Source organism: Sus scrofa, chromosome 10 (assembly GCF_000003025.6).
Source record: "Sus scrofa isolate TJ Tabasco breed Duroc chromosome 10, Sscrofa11.1, whole genome shotgun sequence".
Lineage (NCBI taxonomy): Eukaryota > Metazoa > Chordata > Mammalia > Artiodactyla > Suidae > Sus > Sus scrofa.
In genome coordinates this window covers 739892-765958 of record NC_010452.4, presented here as the reverse complement: position 1 = coordinate 765958, position 26067 = coordinate 739892, and the positions used below count along the sequence as shown (strand labels likewise).

The 26067-nt window shown below is 39.2% G+C and overlaps 1 protein-coding gene across 1 annotated transcript in view; it reads right to left on the bottom strand.

The window, feature by feature from the left end:
• UCHL5 (ubiquitin carboxyl-terminal hydrolase L5) overlaps nucleotides 4326–26067 on the bottom strand; it is a 35946-nt gene continuing 14204 nt past the window's right edge. Inside the window, 9 exon segments of the mRNA NM_001123210.1 lie at nucleotides 4326–4370; nucleotides 6755–6853; nucleotides 10171–10284; nucleotides 11364–11466; nucleotides 17317–17380; nucleotides 19829–19919; nucleotides 19922–19958; nucleotides 20038–20099; nucleotides 20221–20346. Of these exon segments, the coding sequence (NP_001116682.1) occupies nucleotides 4326–4370; nucleotides 6755–6853; nucleotides 10171–10284; nucleotides 11364–11466; nucleotides 17317–17380; nucleotides 19829–19919; nucleotides 19922–19958; nucleotides 20038–20099; nucleotides 20221–20346 (741 nt within the window).

Here is a 26067-nt window from a genome sequence, read left to right as displayed (position 1 = left end):
TAGAAGAGAAATGCAAATCAAAACTACAATGAGGTACCACCTCACACAAGTTAGAATAACTATCATCAATAAGTCCACAGGAGTTCCCGTAGTGGTGCAGTGAAACGAATCTGACCAGGAACCATGAGGTTGCAGGTTCGATCCCTGCCCTTGCTCAGTAGGTTAAGGATCCGGCATTGATGTGAGCTGTGGTGTAGGTCGTAGACGTGGCTCGGATCTGGTGTTGCTGTGGCCGTGGTGTAGGCCAGCAGCTGTAGCTCTGATTCGACCTCCCTAGCCTGAGAACCTCCATATACCACAGGTGCGGCCCTAAAAAAAAAAAAAGACCAAAAAAAAAAAAAAAAAAAAAGTCTGCAAATAACAAAAGCTGGAGAGGGTGTGGAGAAAAAGGTACCCTCCTACACTGTTGGTAGGAATGTAAATTGGTACCTCCACTATGGAGAACAGTATGGAGGTACCTCAGAAAACTAAATATAGAACTAGCATATGATCCAGTAATACCACTCCTGGGCATATATCCGAATAAAACTTTCATTCAAAAAGATACATGCACTCCTATGTTCACTGCAGCACTAACTATAGTCAAGACATGGAAACAACCTAAATGTCCATCGACCGATGAATGGATTAAGATGTGGTACATATATACAATGGAATATTACTCAGCCATAAAAAAGAACACAATACTGCTGTTTGTAGTAACATGGATAGAAATATAGATTCTCATACTAAGTGAAGTAGGTCAGAAAGACAAATACCATATGTTACCACTTGCAGGTGGAATCTAAAATATGGCACAAATAAACCTATCTCCAGAACAGAAACAAACTCATGGATAGAGAAAACAGACCTGTGCTTGCCAAGGGGGAGGGACTGGGAGTTTGGGGTTAGTAGATACAAACTATTGCATTTGAGGTGATTAAGCAACGAGGTCCTGCTGTACAGCACAGGTAACTGTATATAATCACTTGTGACGGAATATGATGGAAAATATTATGAGAAAAAGAATATATATATATATATATATATATACACACACACACATATACATGCATGTATAACTGGGTCACTCCTGTACAGCAGAAATTGGCACAACACTGTAAATCAACTATAATAAAAAACTTAAAAACAAGGAGTTCCCTTTGTGGCTCAGCAGTTAACGAACCTGATTAGGAACCATGAGGATGTGGGTTCAATTGCTGGCCTCGCTCAGTGGGTGAAAGATCTAGCACAGCTGTGAGCTGTGGTGTAGGTCACAGACTTGGCTTGAAACCCAGTGGCTGTGGTGTAGGCCAGCAGCTGTAGCTCCAATTGGACCCCTAGCCTGGGAACCTCTGTACGCCACAGGTGTGGCCCTAAAAATCACACACAAAAATAATTAATTAAAAAACAAAGAAAAGACAATGGGTTCAAGTCCCCCCCCACCAAAAAATTGTGAAGAAAAAAAATTTTCCACATAACATTTATGTATTTCCTCCGTTTTCTCTGCCCACTAGCTTCATAACTGAGGACACAGAAAAGGATTAGTCATACTTCTTTATTCACTGGCAGAAATTAATATGAAGGGTCACAATGCATTTGCAATCATCAAAGAAGCAGCAAATAAACCATTCTGAAGTCATGGAAATGACTATCGAGGGATTTTATTAGATTCAGATTAAGAAAATATCCTTATATCTATTTACTCAGTGGTTTTATATGGCTAATTTTTCTTTTTTTTTTTTAATGGCTGCACCTGCTGCATATGGAAGTTGCTGGGCCAGGGGTCGAATTGGAGCTGCAGCTGTGGGTCTATGCTACAACTCACAGCAATACCAGATCCTTAACCCACTGAGCAAGTCCAGGGATTGAACCTGCATTGTCACAGAGACAATGCTGGGTCCTTAATCCACTGAGCCACAATGGGAGGGAGTGCAAGTCTAATTTTATTTTTTTATCTTCTTAATGAAAAATTTTTTTTTTTTTTGCTTTTTAGTGCCATACCCACAGCATATGAGAGTTCCCAGGCTAGGGGTCAAATGAGAGCTACAGCTGCTGGCCCACATCACAGCCACAACAACGCGGGATCCAAGCCATGTCTGTGATCTACATGACAGTTCACGGCATCTCCATGGATACTAGTCGGATTCCTTCCCACTGTGCCACAGTGGGAACTCCTCAAGGCCTATTTTAAAATGTCATTTGATACTAACTAGTTATTTTGTTAAAAACATCTTTCAATCACAAGTTTTTCACTTTCATGAACACTAATTCTTTCATGGTCATTACTATCCAGATATTGATTTCCTATATAAAGCTTTATATTTCAGCTGTTACATTTAGGGGTATGATCCATCTGAAATTAGTTTGTGTGAGGTAGGGGATCACGTTTCATTTTTTTCCACAGGGCTATTTAGCTGTTCTGGCTCCATTTAATGGAAAGATTTTCCTTCTCTTTTGGATTGCTTTGATAGCTTTGTCTCAGATCACGTGACCGTAAGAATGCAGGTTTGTTAAGGCTCTCCCTCCTAGTCCACCGAGGTATTTCCTGATCCTCATGCCAGCATCACTCCGGATACCACTTACGACAATGCTCCTAGCAGTGCGCCACAAAATCTAAGGTTCTACAGAAGAGGGTGTATAAATGAAGTTGAAATAAATGTATGGGATCCAGATGAGCTTAAAATAATTCTTAGGAAGTCATTTTTAAACTGCATCATGGCTTTGAAAACACTCCATAATCACTCTCACATCCAAAGTAAAATATATTTACCCACAAACATATGAACAAATTCTTCTTCATGACCTTCAACTGAAATTATGTACAAAAAATATTTCATTAATTTTACCACTCAATTTCCCATCAAGTTTTCTCACATTATTTATTTATTAATACCATAATGTGGAGCTCCCACTGTGGCTCAGTGGGTTAAGAACCTGACTAGTATCCATGAGGATGCGGGTTTAATCCCTGGTCTCCCTCAGTGGGTTAAGGATCCGACACTGCCACAAGCTGGAGTGTAGGTTGCAGATGCAACACAGATCTGGCATTGCTGTGGCCAGCAGCTGCTGTTCCAATTTGACCTCTAGCCCAGAAACTTCCATATGCTGCGGCTGCGGCCCTAAAAAGACAACAACAACAACAACAACAAAGTACGGTAAGTAAGCTTAATAATAACCCTTAAAATATTCATGCATACACAGCCCCCTCTACATGTTTAAATCTTTCCACAATAAAAATGTTAAAAAGTCATCTACTAATTTCAGAAATGTACCTATTAAAAAAAAAAAAGATCACTTCCTCTATAAAGAAAAGTTTTATAAAATTTTCTTTAAAGTTTAACTTGGAAAGGCAGATTAAGAGCAAGAATATAATATTACTTCATAAAATAAAAAAATTCCAAAAAAGTTCCACTGTGGGCAAACTGCAGAGGGCTCCTGGACACTACGAGACTGTACTAACTTGTTCAAACTGGCACAGAAGCATCGTCTACCACACCGTCCTTTTCTAAAAAGAAGCAGATAGGTAGCCTGGTTACCGAACCCCAACTAATAAAGATACATCTTAGCAGCTTGAAAACATGTTGCCAAACTGAAAGTAACACCAGAAATCTTTTACAATTTGTTCTTAACCTAAAATTTCTCTTTGACATACAGTACACCTTCCTGAAACAACTCTGTAATACATAAAGAAAGAACCCCAAGCACCGAAAAAAGTTTGCTAAAATAAAATCGGGATGTTTATTACTTTTTCTACTAGTAGCAATGAAAATCAGTAGAAATTATTCTTTTGCTCTTTTTCAAACGATCTGCATTAAAATCAAGCTTTTCCAAATAACTGACATATAGGAGATAATCGTTTTGAAATCCTCAAAATATTCAGATACCAAACACAGAAATACTGATTTTTTCTCATTGATGATGAAAACAAGACATTCAGTTCACTCAAGGTCTGGTATTTATAAATTTTACGCATTTAACCAAGCTAAAAGATTGCAAGATTAATCATAACCATTACAGATAGAGACTATCACTTGTTCATTTTCTAGGTTCATTATGGTGTACATTATATATGCAGAGAACCAACAGGAGTTCTCAGATCCAATGTCAAAAAATGGAATGGGGGCAAGCACTCCGAACATCACCTTTATTTAAATGCACTCCATGCACAGGATGCAGATAGGGAGAGCTTGCGACTCCATGCATTAATAATGGACTAGACAGACTGGTACTACCGCCAAACGTGCAGAGTCAATTCCAATGTTGCTCAAAGTTCTTTATACCTAATGGATTCCACGAAAATAAGTGCAGAAGCAGAAATGCGTACACATCCCAAAGCATGTTCTTCATTTGGTTTCCTGTGCCTTCTTCGCATTCTGTTTTTCTTTTGCCTAGAAATTAAAGACAGTAAGTTATAAAAACCTAAAAATCTGTCTTAGATGATATTAAAATAGAATGTGTCTAAGAGGGCATTCTTAAACTAAAAGGCTTGAAAAGCACTGTTTGTAAGATTTCTAGAGCATTATCTTTTATAGCTTGCAAACTGGAGCAAACTACTCCAAGGATGTTTGGTTTGCAGTTCTTTCTTACCTGAAGTTGAAATGTGTTATTATAATAAAAATACACTTATTCATTCCATCAATTCATACGCGTTCACAACTATTTCAGAACAATGTATTTACATATGTGCCCATTTATCAAACAAATCGAGTATGAGCAAAATTCTGTATTAATTTCTGCATATTTGAATAAATGAGTTTTACATAAGAGTTTAAACGCAGACTGCTTCAGTGAAATGCCCCTAGGATCTAAATTTCTAACACACTCTCAGGTAATGACAGTTCTGCTGGTCCTCAGGCAATACTTTGAGAAGCAAGCTTTTAGAAGACTAGAATATTATGCTCTTTCCACTATGGAGAAACAGACAAAAGCTAGGAAGTCAGTAACGACCTTTTCAATAAAACCAATACAAACACCAGAACACTGAGTTGGTAGTCCACCAACACTAGGCATTCATATACTGCCACCGTGTGTCCAAAATAATGTGAACTAGGGAAGCATGGTTCTAACCCAAAAGCGGAAAAGCTGTTTGTACTCTAACTTTCCTCTTAAAAAGTAAGAAAATATGCTGTCATTAAAATCAAACAAGAATGGGCCTTTTATTAATTTGCACAAAAATGTTTATTCATAGACCAATTTGAAAGAAAATACATACATTTAAAATGTCTCTAGTAACGTTTGGTCTCAATACATTTATCTACACTTAAAACCCGGTAACATGATTTAGCACCACAGTCCTTATCATTCCTTTGTTTAACATTTTCAAGAAAGAAACATTTCAGGAGTTCCCATCGTGGTGCAGCAGAAACGAATCCGACTACGAGCCATGAGGTTACGCGTTCAGCCCCTGGCCTAGCTCAGTGGGTTAAGGATCCGGTGTTGCCGTGAGCTGTGGTGTAGGTCGCAGACACGGCTCGGATCCTACCTTGCTGTGGCTGTGGTGTAGGCTGGCAGCTGCAGCTCCAATTAGACCCCAGCCTGGGAACCTCCATAGGCTGTGGGTGTGGCTCTAAAAAAAAAAAAAAAAAAAAAAAAAAAAAAAAAAAAAAAAGAAAGAAACATTCCACAGTGCTTCATACAAAGAACACAGTATCTAGGTACCCTGCTACCAACCAATTTTGAGAGTCACAGGACCTTAACTGTTAACCTAAAACTTTAATGTTTCCCATCTTGGACTTTTATGACTTTAACATGTCGAGACCCATGAATAGAAAAATCTATATGGAAAAGAGAAGATTTAGCTGTCTTTTTTGCAATAATTCCTACATTTAATGCTAAACGTTGGATCTAAGCTGTATAAGGTGTACACCAAAACCTCAATTCACATCTTGGATGATTTAGAAGGTATGATGATATAAAACAATTGCGTTGAAATGTATCTTTGCTTCATGAACTTTTAAATTAATAAGAAAAATATACCTACCATGTATTCTGGTCTTTAAGTTAATGGTTCCAAATTTTACTTGCCTAGTAGTCCTTCTCAAAGTATTTCTCAAAATGTGGTAAATAGACCAGGTGCATTAGAATCACTTGGGGGAACTTATTAAAGATTCTTTCCCCATATCAGAGTATCTGGGGAGGGGCCAGGTAACATGTATTTTAAAGAGTATCCAGTGAAAGTCGCCACTTTCAGAACACTGATACAGAATAAACTTGAAAACACTGACACAGAATAAACTTGAATCTGCATAAATTCAAAAATTTTATTAAAGTGCCTTATGCTGAAGGAAAAAAGTCTTAGGAGTCAGAATTTTTCAGTAACCTATACTAGTTTTCCCCTAGTGAAAAAAAAATACTCTCTTAGGATTAAGAAAACCTGTTTCATCGGCTAAGCTACATTCCCCCACCCCCTTCAATATCCACTCTAGTTCTAAGTCTATGATAATTTAAACTTTTGCTAAATTAAATACGAAAAAAAATCTCTTACTTCAACTATTAAAATCAATAATCTCTTTTCAGCTTAAAGAAAGGAAAACGTTTTAAATTTCATTCTAATGTAACACAACCGGGATTCCTGAAGACTACAGAAGCAGTGCACAACCCTCTATTTTCATCTTCCAATTTTAGGTTGAACTAATCTCATGTAGTATGTAAAGCAACAGGTAAAGGCAAAAAGTGCATATTAAAAAGCTTCAACAAATTTATCTCTACTCAAGCCAAAAAGGTGTTTTGGAAAATCTCAATCTAATTTAGGAATTTACCAATAAATACTTACCTTTTCTACGAGAGGTATTAACTGCTGGTGTTCTGCTAAAGTCTTTAACAGTTCCATAATGAAAGGCAGATAATTATGCTTCCTTCTGATGTTTTCAATCTGCAAACAAAATATCAAACCACACCACCTTTACATTTTCACTAAGTTTCTGATAATTTTTTCAGCCAACTCAAAATAGAAATGGAAGAAAAGGACTTCCTATCGTGGTACAGTGGAAACAAATCTGACTAGGAACCATGAGGTTGCGGGTTTGATCCCTGGCCTCGCTCAGTGGGTTAAGGATCCTGAGTTGCCATGAGCTTTGCTGTAGGTCACAAATGTGGCTTGGATCCTACGTTGCTGTGGCTGTGGCGCAGACTGGCAGCAACAGTTCCCATTCGACCCCTAGCCTGGGAACTGCCATATGCCATGAGTGCGGCCCTAAAAAGAAAAAAGAAAAAAAAATGGAAGAAAATACTCAATTTTCATAGGAGAAAATACTAGAAATAAATGAGACTCCATTCCCACTGAGAATAAAGACTATTTCAATAAAACATATGGAGAGAGTTCCTTGGCTGTAGCTTCCTACTCTTGGCTTAGCAAATAACAGAGGCTTCTGAAAGTCTAATCTGAAAAAACAAGAACCTACAGTACAACACAGGGAACTATAGTCAGTATCTTGTGTTAATCTATAATGGAAAAAAAGCTGAAAAAGAATACACACACACACACAAACAGAATGGAATCACTGCTCTATACCTGAAACCTCATAAATCAACTGTGCTTCAATTTAAAAAGGTGCGATCTGAAATAATTTTTGAAAAATTAACTTATGAAAGCAAATTTAAGGCCCACATAACAAATTAATCTTGTTTCTATACCTATAATAATAATCAGGCCACATGTAATGAAACCAGCTTTACTGTGTGATTAAGAACAATCTTCCTTTGAATTAGTTTTGACCAAAAGGGAACAGACTGTATGGAAAAAAATCTGTGCTTCATGGGAAAACCACGTGCATCTAAAGCACACTCTCCCAAGTTACATGTTTCTAGCCTTTCATGCCACTGAGCTATTAAATATTGTCTGGGAGGAGTTCAATTTACTTCCTTTTCCATAGAAAAACAACAATTTCTATCTTTTGCAAATTCATTTCAACATTCCTTTACTTCATATAAATTCGAATTTCTCTGACTTCTCCTTTGAACTCATTGTGACAACTTACAAGTTCGTTCCATTAATTAAAAAACTAAATAAAATCTTAACAGGTGTTCATTTTATATCAGCATGAGAATCAGTTTATTATCTCTGTTTGAACAAAGCATTCTCAAACAACGTAGCAGGAAAAGATTCTAAAAACTTTGTTTTATTTGAGGCAAATACAGTTAGTTAATTATGTAGAAACACTGCATAAGAATATACAAATAATCAATAGTTCTCTTTTTGTATCATGTAAAATAGAAGATAATATTCGAGCTTTCAACCCTTACTTTCCTGTCTCCATGAATCCGGCCCTCTTTTCTCCTGCCTGGAATACTCTGGAGTCAGCCCCTACCACATTCAGCTGAAGAAATCCTACTAGTCCAAGGTGCATTTATTTTAACAATCATTTGTTTGCTGGTTACTATGTTGCAAAGCACTATGCCCACATTGCAGAAGTAACAAAAAGAAAAAGAACAATCTCCCTGCCTTCAGCTGAACTTCAAATGCAAACCTGCTCTTTTTACTGTGACAGCCACTCCCAAAGTCCTACAAGAGCCAATGTTCCCTTCACTCTCCGAAAAAAAGCTTATCAGACAGATTGCAAGTAAAGGAGAAAGACATTATAAAGACAGCCCTGCTTAGTATCTGACTCCAAGTTACATGTCTGACATAATTAAAATTAAATAAAAATTTAAAACACTAAAAAACTGGAAAATGAAATAAAACAAATGAACCCATCTGAATATAAATTGGTGATTAAAAAAAAATCAAGAGAAAAAAATTTTCAAGTGAATTTAAAAAAATGCACTAATTTAGAGTTCCTGTTATGGCTCAGTGTTAAGGCTCAGTGTTAATGAACCCAACTAGAATCCATGCGGACATGGGTTTTATCCCTGGGTTAAGGATCTGGCACTGCCATGAGCTGTGGTATAGGCTGCAGACGTGGCGTGGATCTGGCACTGCTGTGGTTGTGGCTGTGGCCAGCAGCTACAGCTCTGATTTGACCCTTAGCCTGGAAACTTCCATATGCTGTGAGTGGGGGCCTAAAAAGAAAAAAAAAGCACTAATTTGATTGTACATCCCAAATGAAATACACCCTAAGGAAAAGTCAACTTAAGAAAAATCTTCTCAGCTGTCACTAATACTGTTATTCTGAACCTTTTTGTATATGCTTAGATACACATATGTACGTACACACACATACAGGTAGCATAAAGCAAGTCATTATATTAACGTGTTAGAAACCAAATATTTCAGCTGAAACGAAAATATACAAATGCTTGACTTTAAACATAAAGCGCATCAATCCTAAATCTGAGTCTTAGTATGAATTCACATCGTATTTTTCTCTTCAAAGATAAAACAGGAAATATATTTTAAAAGGATTTCTTAGCTCCTAAACGTCTTAGAAATCATGACCAATCACTGAGCACCCTGAGCATCTAAAGAGTGGTTCTAAACACCACTTCTCACCAAAACCACTCAGGACTGCTTGAAAAAGCAGACGATTCCAAGTTTGAAGCAGACGTACAGAGGAGTTTGAAACATCTTGTCATAGTGGAGAGCGAGGAAGTTATCAAAGATGAAGAGTCACATCAAAAGGACTGAGGAGGCAGCCTGAAAGGGGCTTCTAATGGCCAAAGATAGGATAATTTGAGCATCAGCAATAATTTCAGTGAACTGAAGCATCAAGTATGTTAAAAATCTGTTCGTAGTTAACTACACACCAATAAAATGTATTTAAAAATTTTTTTTAATCTGTTCATCATTATCCTTTAAAAAAATAAAAACGAGGTGTTCCTGTTGTGGCTCAGTAGTAACAAACCCAACTAGTATTCATGAGGACACGAGTTCGATCCCTAGCCTTTCTCAGTGGGTTAAAGATCTGGCATTGTCGTGAGCTGTGGTATTAGTCGCAGATGTGGCTCGGATCTCATATTGCTGTGGCTGTGGTGTAGGCTGGCAGCTACAGCTCCAATTTGACCCCTAGCCTGGGAACTTCCATATGTCATAGGTGTGGCCCTAAAAAGAAAAAAAAATTAATAAATAAAAATAAATTTAAAAACTAAAAAGAAACCTCACTAGTTACCTTTCTTCTAGAGTGCCAGGGAATCAACTCTTTATTCTGAAAATGTGTAAGTGATGCGGCAAACAATCAAGCATTTGATATACCTTCATGCTAAAATGTGCCCCTCTGTATTAAAACATTAAAGGAACAAATCGAAAACACATACCTTATATCTTTTTAATTTCTGTACTTCTTCTTCAATAAGCATCTGATTTTTGGCAACTTCTGACTGAATAGCACTTAACATGTTACTACCCTGATCTGTATCCATGGGTTCCTCCTTAGGGGAAAGAAAAAGAAACAGCGCACCCTAGTGACTGAGACTTATGTTTAAAATATTTTTAAGTAATAAACATGGTACAGTTACTCCCAAATTTTCATCTTAATACCGATGACAGAATACCAACTTAATAACTGCACTATGAAAAGACAAAACCCTAAGTAGCACCTTTCAAATTTATACGTTCTACAACAACACATAAATTTTTACCTAAAAACAACCTATGCTATAATATACTGATTGCTATCCCCTTCTATTCAGCTATCAAATACATAAATGTGCTTATACTCTGAAGAAAATGTGATCAGGGAGTTCTCAACGTGGCTCAGTGGATTACAAACCCAACTAGTATCCATGAGGACGCAGGTCCGACCCCTGGCCTCCTCTCTCAGTGGATTAAGGATCTGGTGATGCCTGTGAGCTGTGCTGTAGGTTGCAGACGCAGCTCGGATTCCACGTTGCTGTGGCTGTGGTGCAGGCTGGCATCTGTAGCTCTGATTCAGCCCCTAGCCAGGGAACTTCCATACGCCACAGGGGTAGCCCTAAAAAGCAACAACAACAACAAAAAGTGTTCAAAGGTGTGTTTAAAAAAAAGGTCTTCTCCAATTATGTAAAGACTACATGTGAATCTAAATGTACCCAATTAATTCTGTGAGAAATATATTCTAACTTGCTTAATTACATAATAAAAATACAGTAATTTATAATAATAATAATAATAATAATAATAGCTAACACTTATTTAGCACTTACTATTTGTCAGTCACTTTTTTAAGTGGTTTATACATATATTATCTCAGTTAATCCTCACAACAACCTTATAAAGTAAATATTATCCCCATTTTACATGAAGAAACCGAGGCACAAAGAATTACACACTAATTCATACTTCCTTTAACTGGCAAAGGCAGGAGCTGAATCTAGGCAGCCTGACTCCAGAGTGTATTCTTTTAACCACTACTAAAGAGACTTGAGTAACTATATTTTTAAAAAAGAAAGGAAGGAAAAAAGAAAAGTGAAGTTATTCCCTGAGAGAATAACTAAGCTAGAAATTTATATGTAAAAACATGACCACAAACCTCAGCAAGCTGTCTTTGTAACTCTGCTATCTTCTGTTCATATATCATTTTCCTGTCAGACACAATGGCCATTAAGTTAAATCGAATTTCACCTTCACTGTACCTAAAAAAAAAAGTTAATGTTTATAACGTAATAAAGAATTGTAACATTATTACAATTAAGATAATCTATTGCCAATTAAGATAATCTATTGTGGCTACCCCCTTATTCTCTGAGGTGAACACCAATCTATCAATAAGCGAATAATAAAAACTGACATTTCCAAAAGCTTTCTTAAAGAGAAGTTACCATCAACATCACAAATATAATCATAGCTATATCAACAAATAGGGCAACCTAGAAGAAATGGATAAATCACTAGAAACAAATAACCTTCCAAGAATATGCACCAGGAGGACACAGAAAATCTGAACAGACTGACTGACAGCAACATAATTACACCAGCGATCAGAAAATCCCAGCAAAGTCCAGGACCAGACATCTTCACAGCGGAATTCTACTAAACTTTTCAACAGTTAGTATCTGTATTTCTCAAACTATTACAAAAAATTCAAGAGAAAGAAACACTTCCAAACACATTCTATAAGGCCAACATTACCCTGATACGACAACCAGACAAAGACACTACAGAAAAAGAAAATTACAGGCCAACATCTCTGATGAACTCAGGTGCAAAAATCTTCAATAAACTATTACCACACCAAATTCAACAATACCTTAAAAATATCATAGTCCTTGGAGTTCCCACTGTGGCGCAGTGGAAACGAATCCGACTAGGAACCATGAGGCGGCAAGTTCAATCCCTGGGCTTGCTCAGTGGGTTAAGGATCCAGCATTGCCGTGAGCTATGGTGTAGGTTGCAGACACGACTCAGATCCCTTGTTGCTGTGGCTCTTGCGTAGGCCGGCGGCTATAGCTCCAATTAGACACATAGCCTGGGAACCTCCATATGCCGCGGGTGCGGCCCTCAGAAGACAAAGATCAAAAAAAAAAAATTATATATATAGATATATCTATATGTATATATCATAGTCCGTGAGGTATCATGGGGTATTTATTTCCAGGGATGCAAAGATGGTTCAATATCCATAAATCAATCAATGTGATAACCGCATCAACAAAAAAAGGGACAAAAGTCATATGAGCATCTTAATAGAGGCAGAAAAGGCATCTGACAAAATTCAACATCTATTCCTGATACAAACTCTCAACAAACTTGTTATGGGGGAACATACGTCAATATAATAAAGGCCATTTACGACAAACCTATAGCTAACAGCATACTCAACTGTGAAAAGCTCAAAGCTTTGCCTTGATCGGGAACAAGACAACGATATCCACGCTCACCACTGTTACTTAAAGTAATACTAAAAATACTAGCCATAGCAATTATACAATAAAAAGAAATAAAAGACATCCAAATTCAAAGACCTCACTATCTGCAGATGACATGATACTAAATATAAAAAACCATAAAGATTCCACTACAAACTCTTCAAACTAATAAATAAAATCACTAAAGGTGCAGCCTAAAGAAAATCAAGATACAGGAGTTCCTGGTGTGGTGTAGTACAGTGGGTTAAGGATCTGGCTGCAGTGTTCTGAGCCCTTGGGGCGGGGGCAGGCCTGGTATTGTCAGAGCTGTAGTGTAGGCAGAAGCTGTGGCTGGCTTTGATCCCTGGCCTGGAAACTTCCATATGCCACGAGTGCAGCAAAAAAAAAAAAAAAAAAAAAAAAAAAAAAGTTTCATCAAAGAAACAGAGGATACAAATAAAAACCAAATGGAAATTTTACAACTGAAATATGCAATGATTAAAAAAAAGTTCAGTGATTAAGCTCAAGAGCAGAATGGAGAAGACAGAGGAAAGAATTAGTGAATTGAAAGATAGAAAAATAGAAATTACCCAATTGAACAAAGAAAAGAGATTAAAATAAATAGTTAAGAGAGCCTCAGGGACTTGTGGGACTAAAGCAGGGACATATCTGTCACTGGAGTCCTAGAAAGGTGAGAGAGAGGGTGAGGCTGGAGAAATGCTCCAAATTCCAAAGGCTGAAAACTTCCTATATTTGACAAGAGACTTAAACCCACAGATTCAAGATGCTGAACAAAATCCAAAGAGCATAAATGCATAGAAATCCACACCAAGACACATCATATTCAAATATATGAAAACGAAAACCAAAAAAAAAAAAAAAAAAATTTTTTTTTTGAGAGGAATACAGGAGAAACATCTCCTTATGTAAAGGGTAATAAACAGTTTAAACGGTGGATTTATCATGAACAGTGGAGGCCAGAGGGGAGTGGAATAACATTTTCCAAGTGCTTAAAGACTGTGAACCCAGAATCCTATGCACAGTGAAAATAACCTTCCAGAATGAAAGGGAAATCAAGACATTCGCAGATGAAGAAAAACTAGCACTCTGTTGACAGCACATCCACCCTCAAAGAATGGCTCAAGGACGTTTTCTAAACAGACGGAAAAGGATGAAAGAATTGCGTTCTGGAACATGAGGAAGGAAGCACAATGCAAACAGTTAAAATAGGAGTAAATAAAATGTATTTTCCTTCTCAAGTTTTCTAAATATGTTTCACAGTTAAAACAAAAATTATAATATTGTCTGATAAAGTCCTAAATGTACGTAAAGAAATTATTTAAGATAATTATAACTATGGACGGTAAGAGTACACACAGGAAGGTAAGAGTTTTCTACTTCATTCAAACTGGGAAAATGTTAACATCAACAAACTGGAATAAATTAAAGAAACTATGAGAAAAGCCATACAATGAAATAAACTCAAAACTATTATAGATGTCCAAGTAACTCACAGAAAAGCAGGAAAAAGAAAACAAAGAAACAAAGAAAAGAGAAAAAATTTAAATGGTAGATTTAAACCATATCATTATTATTATATTGTATTAATTAATTAAACATATTCTATGAAATACATTTCATTTTACATGTAATTTTATAAATCCATTACATTCCATGGAAATGGCTAAACCCACCAAATGAAACAGAGAATGGCAGAGCAGACTAAAAACATGGTCATATATGCTGCCTGTAAGAAATTCACTTCAAATACAATGAAATAGGTTGAAAGTAAAAGGATATAAAAAAAACATCGTCCATGTATTTCATGCATATTTTTCTTTCATTCATGAAAAGAAAGCAGGAGTGGCTATATTACTATGAGATAAACTTCAAAGCAAAGAAAATTACTAGAGAGGGATATTGCGCAATAATGAAAAGGTCAAAAATCCACCAAGAAGAAACAGTGAATATAGATGTTTATGCACCAAACAGACCTGCAAAAACATGTGAAGCAAAACCGACAGAATTAAAATTAGAAACAGACAAATTCAAAACTGTCCCTCTTTGAAAACATGATTATCTATGTAGGAAATGCCACGGAATTCACACACACACACACACGCACACACACACACCCCTTCTAAAATGGTGGATTATTTCAACAAGGTCAAAGGATACAAGACAAAGGAAAAAAATCACCTGCATTTCTTATGCTAACAATGATCACATGTAAACTGAAAATAAAAACACACTACCTTTTGTAACCATTCAAAAAATATGAAGCATTTGAGTATAAACATGACAAAACATGTATGGAACTAGTATGCTGAAAACTAAAAAATGCTGATGAAAGAAATTAGAGTAGATCCAAGCAGATGGAGAGACACACCAATTCATGGATTGCAAGAAAAAAGGTAAAATGCCATAGTAAAAATGCCAATTTTCCCAAAATTGATCTTTGACACAGTTGCTATCAAAGTCCCAGACGAACTTTTGTAGACAGACAAGATTACACTAAAAATCTACACAGGAAAGTAAAGTAACTACAACAGCTAAAACAATTTTGAAGGAGAAAAGAATAAAACTGGAGGCATAAAGTTGGAGGCATCGAGCTACCTGATTTCACAACGTACAGCTATGGTAATCAAGCCTGTAGTACTGGCAGAGAGCAGACAAAGACCTGGGACACAACAGTGAATTCGCAAACAGTTTTTTAACAAGGATGCAGGAGCAGTTCAGTAGAGGAAGGACAACCTTTTTAATAAATGGTGCTAGACCAGCTGGACAAACGGAGACAAAAAAATAAACCTTGAATAAACTTCACACCACACAAAAATTCATTCAAAATGGATTACAGAATTAAACGTAAAAATGTTAAACTATAAGCCTTTTAGAAAAAGGAGGAGAAAACCTTTGGAGTCTAGGGAGAGGCAAAGAATTCTTAGACTAGATAACAAAAACACAATTCATAGCTGGAAAGACTGACAGATGAGACTTTGTTAGAGTTAAGTGTGTTTGCTCTGCAAAAGGCCACGTCGGGAGGATCAAAGAACGGCCTGTAGACTGGGGGAGAATATCTTCATACAACACTTATGACCAAGGACGAGTAATTATCTAGAGTATGTGAAGAACTTCAAGGCTCAAGAGTCAAAAAGCAAACAACCCAGTTACAAAATAAACACAAGGCAGGAAAAGATTTTCAACATCAGTCATTAGGGAAATGCAGACCAAAACCACAATGACGTATCAGTACCCACCTATCAAAACGGCTAAAATAAAAAATTCTGACAAAACCAAATGCTACCTAAGGTTGCGGAGAAAATGGATCATTCATACTACACTGCTGGTGGGAATATAAAATAAAATAGTAGAGCCACCCTGGAAGAGTCTGCCAATTTCTTAAAAAATCAAACATGCATTTACCATACAACTCAGCAAGTGCACCCCTAGGCAATCAAAGAAACCAAACCTTACATTTTTACAAAAATCTGCATGCAAGTTTTTACTGCAGCTTTATTCATAATAGCCCCAAACTGGAAACAATCCAGCTGTCTTTTAAGGCTAAAGAATGCACTACTGCCACATCAGCGGCCTAGAATCTCCAGAGAACTATGCTAAGTGAAAGAAGCCAATTCAAAAAGCCAATCATACATATTACATCAATCCATTTATGGAGCATTCTGTAAATGACAGAAATTATAAAACTAGTGATTAAGGATGGGGGGTGGTAGTGGGAGGGAAGAGTGGGTGTAGCTCTAAAAAGGCAACATGAAGAGCAAGTGTGGTGATAGAACTATTCTGTATCTTGGCTACATCAATGTCAAGATCTGGCTGTGACCGTATTTTTGCAAGATGCTACCGCTGCAGGGTAAAGGGTACATAGGACCTCACTGTATTTTTTTTTTTTTTTTTTCTTTTTTTTTTTTGGCTGTACCCTCGGCCTGTGGAAATTACCATGCCAGGGACTGAATCCAAGCTGCTCCTGACCTAGGCCACAGCTGCGGCAACACGGGATCCTTAACCATGGCACCGGGCTGGGGATCAAACCAGCAATGCCACAGAGACAAGCCAAATCATTAGTCCCTGGTACCACAGCAGGAACTCCCTCGGTGATTTATTTTTAAAACTGAATGTGAATATATAATTATCTCAAAATAAAGTTTAGTTTGAAAAAGATACTCCTAAAAACAAGACTACAAAGTAACTGTACAAAATATCTAACTTAATGGAGGTGTGCATGTATAATTTCTATAAAGACATGATGACGGACTGCTATGCAGAATTTAGATTTTCTGAATGGATTTCCTAAGCATACTAATCCCATCAAAAGGAGATGGTGAAGGAGTTCCTGCTGCGATACAGTAGGTTAAGAACCTGACTGCACAGCTCGGGTCTCTGTGAAGGTGCAGGTGGGACCAGTGGGGTGAAGGATCCAGGGCCGTGGATCTTATGTTGCAACTGGGGCTTGGGTTCAATTCCCGGCCCAGGAACTTCCACATGCCACGGGTGCAGTCATTTAAAAAAAAAAAAAAGAGAGAGATTCAATAAGTTTTGCTAAAACAACAATACAATAAAGGTTTACAGAACGTTGAAAAACCGAAGCATTAGTTATTCCAATGAGACGAGCTGAGCATTTACTTTTGTATCCTTTTTTCTATGACTGGCCTCACTGCGCTGATCCAGTCATCTTGATTGCATGCACCTAGAAAGAAATTTAAAAGCATTTATGTCGAACAATATCAACAGTAACATTATTTCAATAGTTTGGTCCAAAACATTTTTCAGCTAATATTTTAGCATATTCAAGACAGTAAAAACCTTTTAGCATAACTGTGCTAAGCTTCAACTCTTTCCTAGTCATGGCTGGGGAAAGATTATTATCATCATTTGCATTGCTCCTTATTGTGTCACTTGGCAGTGCTAAACAAGTGTCTGAGAACGCAGTGAATTAGGGAATTATTTCATTAAAACTCATGACTCTGAAGACAGGCTATCTACCTTCACGTTTGAGATGATGAAAACTGAGGGCTAAGAAAAACCAGCACACATGCTAGTGGCAAAATAAGGAGTCAATCCTTGTCTGGCTCCTCACCACCATAACTATAGAGAAACAAAACAAAACAAAACCTGAAGTCTTCATATAATGCAAAACTAAGTTTAGCCAGTTGTTTTCAATCCTCTTTTTCAGCCAAATTTTAGCATAGCCACCAGCTGTATAACAAAACTGGCTAAGAATAGTTTTGACATTTTATTTCCTTCATATCTGATCCATCTAATGAATAGAGAATGGCTGACCAGATAGAAACCAAGAGAAAAAATGCAGAGATCAGATCAACCACCAAATCAGAGGAAATCAATTTCCAGGGAATCAAAAGAACACTCTATTAATTTTCTGTGTGAAACAAAGAAAAGTAAGTTTTTGGTGGTTTTTTTTTTTTTTTTTTTTTTTTGGCTTTTTAGGGCTGCGCCCACAGCACATGGAGGTTCCCAGGCTAGGCGTCGAATCAGAGCTGTAGCTGCCAGCCTACACCACAGCCACACCAGATCCAAGCCATGTCTGTGAACTACACCACAGCTCATGGCAATGCCAGATCCTTAACCCACTGAGCGAGGCCAGGGATCAAACCTGCATTCTCATAGATACTAGTCAGATTCATTTCTGCTGAGCCACAAGGAAAAATAAGTATTTTTAAACATGTAACTCTTCATTAGATGAACTGTTGGTTCTAGACATGGGCATGGTTATTTTGGTACAAGCAAAATGAAATTTTAAATTTTTTCATTAAAAAAAAATTTTTTTTTGTCTTTTGTTTTTTTAGGGCCACAGCTGAGACATATGGAAGTTTCAGGGCTAGGGGTCAAACTGGAACTATGGCTGCTTGCCGGCCTATACCACAGCCACAGCAAGGGGGGATCAGAGCCACCTCTGTGACCTACACCACACACCACAGCTCATGGCAACGCCAGATCCTTAACCCACTGAGCGAGGCCAGGGATTGAACTCGTGTCCTCATGGATGCTAGCTGGGTTTGCTAACCACTGAGCCATGACAGGAACTCCCTGTTAATTTTTTAAAAAATCTCAAAGCATAAAGTTTTATGAATAGCAGATAATGTTAGATTCCATTAAAATAGGTTTCATTAAAATAGATCTTAAAATTAGGACTTAAAGCTAATTTTAAAAAAAGAAAACTTAATGAGGTAAAAATACGGAGTTAAAATTCCTTTGAGGGCCTATTAGTTCATTGCTGTACCAGAACCACCAACTGTACCCTCAGTCTCAATAACCAATTAATAGTTGGCTCAAGATTGGACATGGGTGGGATCAGCATAAATCCACCCTTTGGCACAAAGGGCGGCACACTGATGCCCTACTTAAGTAGAAACTTTAAAGGAAAATATTTTTAGAGTGTTAAACATTGAATTACAGTGATTCTGAATGATCCAAAGGAAAATACTTTGAATACAAGATGACAGAGCTAGTATTTATCGACAGGTTAAAAATGACAATAACTTGAGTTCACTAAAAGAAGTTTTCACAAGTTAACTGAAAAATAAAAAATAAATTATGGGAGGTCCCGTCGTGGCGCAGTGGTTAACGAATCCGACTAGGAACCATGAGGTTGCAGGTTCGGTCCCTCCCCTTGCTCAGTGGGTTGACAATCCGGCGTTGCCGTGAGCTGTGGTGTAGGTTGCAGACATGGCTCGGATCCCGCATTGCTGTGGCTCTGGTGTAGGCCGGCGGCTACAGCTCCAATTCGACCCCTAGCCTGGGGACCTCCATATGCCGTGGGAGCAGCCCAAGAAATAGCAAAAAAAAAAGAAAATAAATAAATAAATAAAAATAAATTTTAAAAAATGAAAAAAGTGTATAAAAAATAAAAAAATAAAAAAAAATAAATTATGTAATCTACAGGTTAAACATTTTTTTCTCTTAGGACCAAACTAAATGCACTACAGCAGTCAACTCTGCCCTTGGTACCTGCTACTTAATTTCTTAAAGTACCGAAGAGCTTAGGGCCTGCTTGATACTACATCTTACAGGCCTCTCCCCTTTCCAAACTCAGGCAGCACTGTGGCTGAAACAAAGGTGAACAGCCAATCTTTCTTCCTTGTCAAAGGTGAAATACCAGCAATAGGAACCAGATTACCTAAATCGATCGGTCCTTCTCTTAATCCATCTAATTCGTACAGTCTTCCATTCACAGGAACGTAACTGACAAAGTGAAAAGCATCTTCTTCTTTGCTGATGTCTTTGCATCAAATTCAAACATTTGCTGTCTACAGTGGAAAAGAAAAAAAGTGAGAGACAAACAAGCAAAGAAAGAAACAGTATTTACTGAACACACGGCGTCTCTACCTGGCGAAACTGTTGTGTACTTGGCGAATCACATCCGAATTACTCAGGGCCAAACCTTTCATCTGAAATAAACAATAATCAATACATTATTTCCACTTAACACTTTACTTATTTTAACAGTAACCTATTAAAGTAAGAAGCACTACAAATTGGGCGTTTTAGGAATAATAAAATTATACTCACAGCTGCATCAAAACTTTGTGAGAATTCCTTAAACTCTGACAATGTCTCTCCTAAATGGACATCCTGATGGGTACAGTTCAATAACACACTTACTATGGCTTGAGTAGCACAAGCATTATTAATTACCTGTAAAATATAAAAGCAAAAATATTATCAATTTGTTAAAAAAAATATTTCAACTGATGACAGTAATCCTCCAAATATGAAAAAAATTAAGTTTCCAAATTTTATTTCGCATAGTCTTAGCGTAAGTATGATAAACAAGATTAATTTCCATTCTGATCTCTTTTCAGCAATTTGCTGCAATTCTGGAACTGAAGATTCTGGGAAATCAAATAAATTAAATGAACTCATCATCTCACTGAAGACCAATCTGGTTAGGGTAGCAAGGCCACTCTTTCCCGGTCTAAAACACATCTGATTAATAAGCCAGAAGAGCTTTTCCTTCCCTCTTTGTCAATTCCTCCTAAGCTCACTTCTACCTATAAACATTCAACCCCTATTATAGGACCGCAGCAAGCTCCAACTCACCTACTTGGCTCTTACGGAAATTATCCAACAACTCACATTAGCTTCTTCCCTCATTTGAATTCTGAGAAGTGTATACACGGCCCACACATTTTCCAGCTTTACAGCACTGTCATCTAGCCATTGTTTATTTAACAATTTATTAACAGGTATTAACTGTTAATTAATACTGTTTATTTGACAGATTCTAGTCAGAGTTCATTTAGATAGCACCTACTATGTGCCAGGTACTTTGCTAGGCATTTCACATGTATTAATTCTTTCAATCCTGTCAACGACCTATGAAGGAGTAATACTATTATCCCCACTTTACATCTGTGGAAGCTGAGGCACAAGGAGGTAAACAACCTGCCCCAAGGGCACAGAGCTAAGCAAGAGGCAGGTGATCTGGTTCTAGAACGTCATGCACTTGCCCACCATTCAAGGCTGGCTCTGGACGCATGTGGTCTCTCCAACAAGACCATCACCTACTTACAGACAAGGGCTTCTGCCACACTCCCTACAGCATCTACACTGGGCTGAGATGACAGACATGGAAAGAGGCACAGGGGATCAGTGCGAACACCAGCAAAGTTAATTGATCTAAACCTGAAAAATGATTTTTCCCTCCATTTTAGGGCCGCACCTGCAGCATATCAAAGTTCCTGGGCTGGGGGTCGAACTGAAGCTGCAGCTGCAGGTCTATGCCACAGGAATATGGGATGTGAGCTGCATCTGTGACCTATGCTACAGCTTGTAGCAACGCTGAATCATCCTTAGCCCAGAGCAAGGTGAGGAACTGAACCTGCACCCTCAGGGATATTTGTCAGTTTCTTAACCCACTGGGCCACAACAGGAAATTCAAAAAATAATTTTTTTTGAAGTACAGCTTAGTTCTACTGCTTTATTATTATTATTTTTTTTTACTATTTTGTAATTAAATACCATTTTCTATTAGAGTCTTTCCAAAAATGCTAATGTGCTTATGATTTTACAGTTTGGTAAATTATTTTTATCTTGACTGATTTCAAAAGAAAAATTTTCAATTATCTTCCCTCATTAATTCTTATATTCCTCTACTTTTCTGTTGCCAGAGCCTTCTGAGGTCCTGTGAACATCCACCAGTGCTCAGGTTTTCACCGCAGTATGTTTGAGAAATGCCCTGACAAGACTGTTTTCTGAAGTAGAGAACAGTTCTCAAACATTGGTACCACTACACTCCCATAATTTCTCTTAATAATTTTGTACAAAACTACCTTATGATTGCCAATTAGGGAATGTAACAGGAGATCCAGAATCCAATTAACATTGCTGCTTGTTTCTTTTAATACGTATCCTGACCTGAATCACAGTTCTTAAGTAAATCTGGATGAATATTTGGAATGATTAAAGGCGGTATCACAAAGGTCATTAACTGAAACAAGATTTCATGCTCCCTTATCTTGGACCAAAATTATCCGAGTGTGGGTTGGTAGGAGGAAGTCAGCAAAAGTTAAAATTTGTACTCATTCATACGTTCTTTCAAAATGATGACACACTAAAGCCATAATCTGTACCCAATGTTAGGCCAGATGCTGAGGCTATGGGAGAAAATACTATCAAATGTTCCTATGATCTAAGGACTACAAATCAGTAATCCATCGCTCTAACAATTTATTTTTTAAGAATTAGGAAAAAATTGCCTTCCAAACTCATCAAACCGTATATATTAAACATGTGCAGGTTTTGTGTATCAATTATATTTCAATAAAGCTTCTTTTTGTCTTTTTTTTTTTTTTTTTAACTAGGGCCGCACCCACAGCATGTGGAAATTCCCAGGCTAGGGGTCGAACTGGAGCTGTAGCTGCCAGCCACAGCCACAGGAACACCACATCTGCGCCATGTCTTCATACTATCACAACCCATGGCAACACCAGATCCTTAACCCACTGGGTGAGGCTGGTGCTCAAACCCGAGTCCTCATGGATACTAGTCAAGTTTGTTTCTGCTGAGCCACAATGCGAACCCCCAATAAAGCTTTTTCTCTTTTTACAGAGGCATCTGTTGTAAATGTGAGTTCCCAGGCCAAGGGTCAAATTGCAGCTGCAACTGCAGGCCTATGCCAAAGCCACACAATATCGAAGCCACATCTGCAACCTACACAGCAGCCTGCGGCAATGCGGGATCCTTAACCCACTGAACTTCAAGGTCAGGGATCAAACCCAGAATCCTTGTAGACATGGTTGGGTTCTTAACCTGCTGAGCCACAAGAAGAACTCCAAAGCTGCTTCTTTGTCTCGCTCTCTCTCAAATTTTTTTTTTTAAAGGAGGGAAAAGAAAGATCTTTGGATACTGGTCTTCTGATGTTAATAAGGATTTATGCAGAGTTCCCATTGTGGCTCGGCAGTTACAAACCCAACTAGTACCCATGAGGATGTGGGTTTGATCACTGGCACCATTCAGTGGGTTAAGGATCTGGTATTGCCACGAGCTGTGGTGTAAGTTGCAGATGAGGCTTGGATCTGGCATTGTTGTGGCTGTAGGCCAGCAGGTGCAGCTCCAATTAGACCCTTAGCCTGGGAACTTCCATATGCTGCAGGTGTGGCTCTAAAAAAAAATAAATAAAATAAGGATTTACGCTGTCCACAATTTATTAAGCTCATTTTGTGCATGAGTGAACAGTCATGGCTATAAAAGACAGCTCTGCTGGTTCTAAAATGAGTTTAGCGCCACCAAGTGGTTATGCTATATATAGCACAAGAATCCAATTACCCTTGGGTGAGACCTTCCAAGACCCCTGGTGAGTGGATGCCTCAAAGATGGACAGTACCAACCCCTGATGTATATGATATTTTTCCCTACACTAACGGGCTGGCAGTACACACGAGGGCAAAGGGAGTCTTCACATCCCACATGGGACAGAGAACGACAGCATGAGATTTCATCACACTATCCAGAACAGCACATGATTTAAAACTGGTTTATTAGGGAGTTCCCACCATGGCTCAGTGGTTGATGAACCTGACTAGCATCTACGAGGACGCGAGTTTGATCCCTGACCTTGCTTGGTGGGTTAAGGATCTGGTGTTGCCCTGAGCTGTGGTGTAGACCAGGAGCTACAGCTCCAATTCAACCCCTAGCCTGGCAACCTCCACACGCTGCCAGTGCGGCCCTAAAAGACCAGAAGACAAACAAAATAAAATAAAACCGGTTTATTTCATTTAATATTCTCAGTCAGAGTTGGCTGAAACCTAGAAAGTGAAATGGCAGGTGGAAAAGTGGAATGCTGATCCAGAGAGTAAACACTCTTTATGTATTTCATGCAATTACTATTTGCAGCAGCAAAATAACTATCATAATAAACATGGATAAATCTTACTCATCTATAATATCGGCGTTCCCGTTGTGGCTCAGTGGTTAACAAATTTGACTAGGAACCATGAGGTTATAGGTTCGATCCCTGGCCTTGCTCAGGGGGTTGAGGATCCGGCGTTGCTATGAGCTGTGGTGTAGGTCGCAGACATGGCTCAGATTCCCATGTTGCTGTGGCTGTGGTGTAGGCCAGTGGCTACAGCTCCGATTAGACCCCTAGCCTGGGAACCTCCATATGATATGCTGCAGGAGCAGCCCTGGAAAAAGCAAAAAAGACAAAAAAAAAAATAATAATAATAATATCTAATATCAAGTCAAAAAAATAAGTCCTCCGAAACTACATAAAGCATGATTCTTTTTACAAAAACACAGCCTTTTGAAGATTAGAAAAAAATACAGTAAAAGGAAACAAGGCAACAGTATAGAGAATTCAACCTTGGGGTTACCTGGATGAAGGGAGGGACAGAGGGAAAGGACAGTTAAAGTTTACTGGGGTGGTGAGCACTTAAAAGTAGCCAAATAAATAAACAAAAGGAGGCTATGAGTGTGTGTCATCGATCAAGGATTATCATTTTTTAAAGGGAAAAAGGAAACACACAGGCATCCTCCCTGGTATGCTCTCTTCCCGCATCTCTGTAGCCAACCATCGCGGTAAGGGCGTATCATAGGGGAGGTTGCTCCCACCCTGTTCACATCTACCCTCGGAGCAGTCGTGCAGGGACCGCTGCGAAAGCCTCCTACCTATGTGCCATCTCGCGTCCTGCACCGCGCCCTCCTCCTCCGCTGCACCCCCCACACTGGAGTCCAAGTCATCTCCTCTAGAAGAACCCTGATCGAGTCCCCTCCTCAGACACCTCAGGGACCTACTGCTCTTGGGGTAGAGACAAAAGCCTCGGGCACGGCCCAAGACGTCCTGCGTGACCCGACTCTGCGGCGGGCGCAGGCAGCTCTTCTCTAGGAGCCACCTTCTGCCTGGTCCATTCGAACAGAGGGTCCAAGTTGTATCTGGGTCCATGTCCCCTGGAATGAGGGCAGTTCCCACTCGCCTCAGCCACGTGACTGAGGTCTGGCCAAAGAGAAAGCATGTGGGCGCGGGCAGGTTCCGGCAAGTGTCGCCAGGGAGCGGGCAGGGGAGCCCCTCCTGCTGGCTGGAGGGGGCACCGAGACAGGACGGCCGGAGCGCCATCAGCCGCCGGGACCACGACGTCCCCTTTGGGCTAGAAACCACACACAAAGGAACAAAGCGAGAGGGCCTGTGGTCCGGACAGGCGCCGCAGTGGATGTGAAAGAGGGCTCCTTGCGGTGCTTACGAACCGCCGGGTCTCCGCCGAGCCGCCCTGAAAGCGGACTGACAGGCCGCTCTTCCAGCTGCGCATCTCCGGCCCGGGTGTCGCGCCTGCTCCCCTGCCCCAGTCACACCGCCCGACCGAAGGACGTTTGACAGTCTTACTCTCTTCTGCCATGAAGCTCCTAGGAATCTGGGACCACCCTCAGCCTCTCTCCCCAGACAATACCCGCTTAACCTTCAGATTTCGGCTGAATCGTCCCTCATTCAGAGACGCTTTCTCAGACCTCTCAAGGGATGGGTCCCACGTCTATGTGTGCAGTAAAGGGCTGAATCCGGCCCCCAGAGAGGCTGGCCTTCGCCTTGGCTCCTGGCAGCTGAGCTCTCACCTCTTGCAAAGCCATGCCTCATAAAAGCGTCTTGTCTCCCTGGGGGCTGTGGGCACACTGTGGCTTAGGGTTCTGGGTCAGCAGTATCAGCTCAACCTCCAGGGTGGCTGGAGATGGAGGGCCAAAGAAAACTCCAGATACCAGGAATGGCCGAGATGGCCCGAATGGCAACACCCTGCACACTGTCACACGCCACTTCCATGCAAGGTACCGCCATCTGTGACCCCCGTGGGAGAAGACAACCAGACGCTGTGCAGATGGAACGTTCCTGGACTCTGCCCCAGGCGTCTCTTCCCTTGGCTGGATTGAATCTGT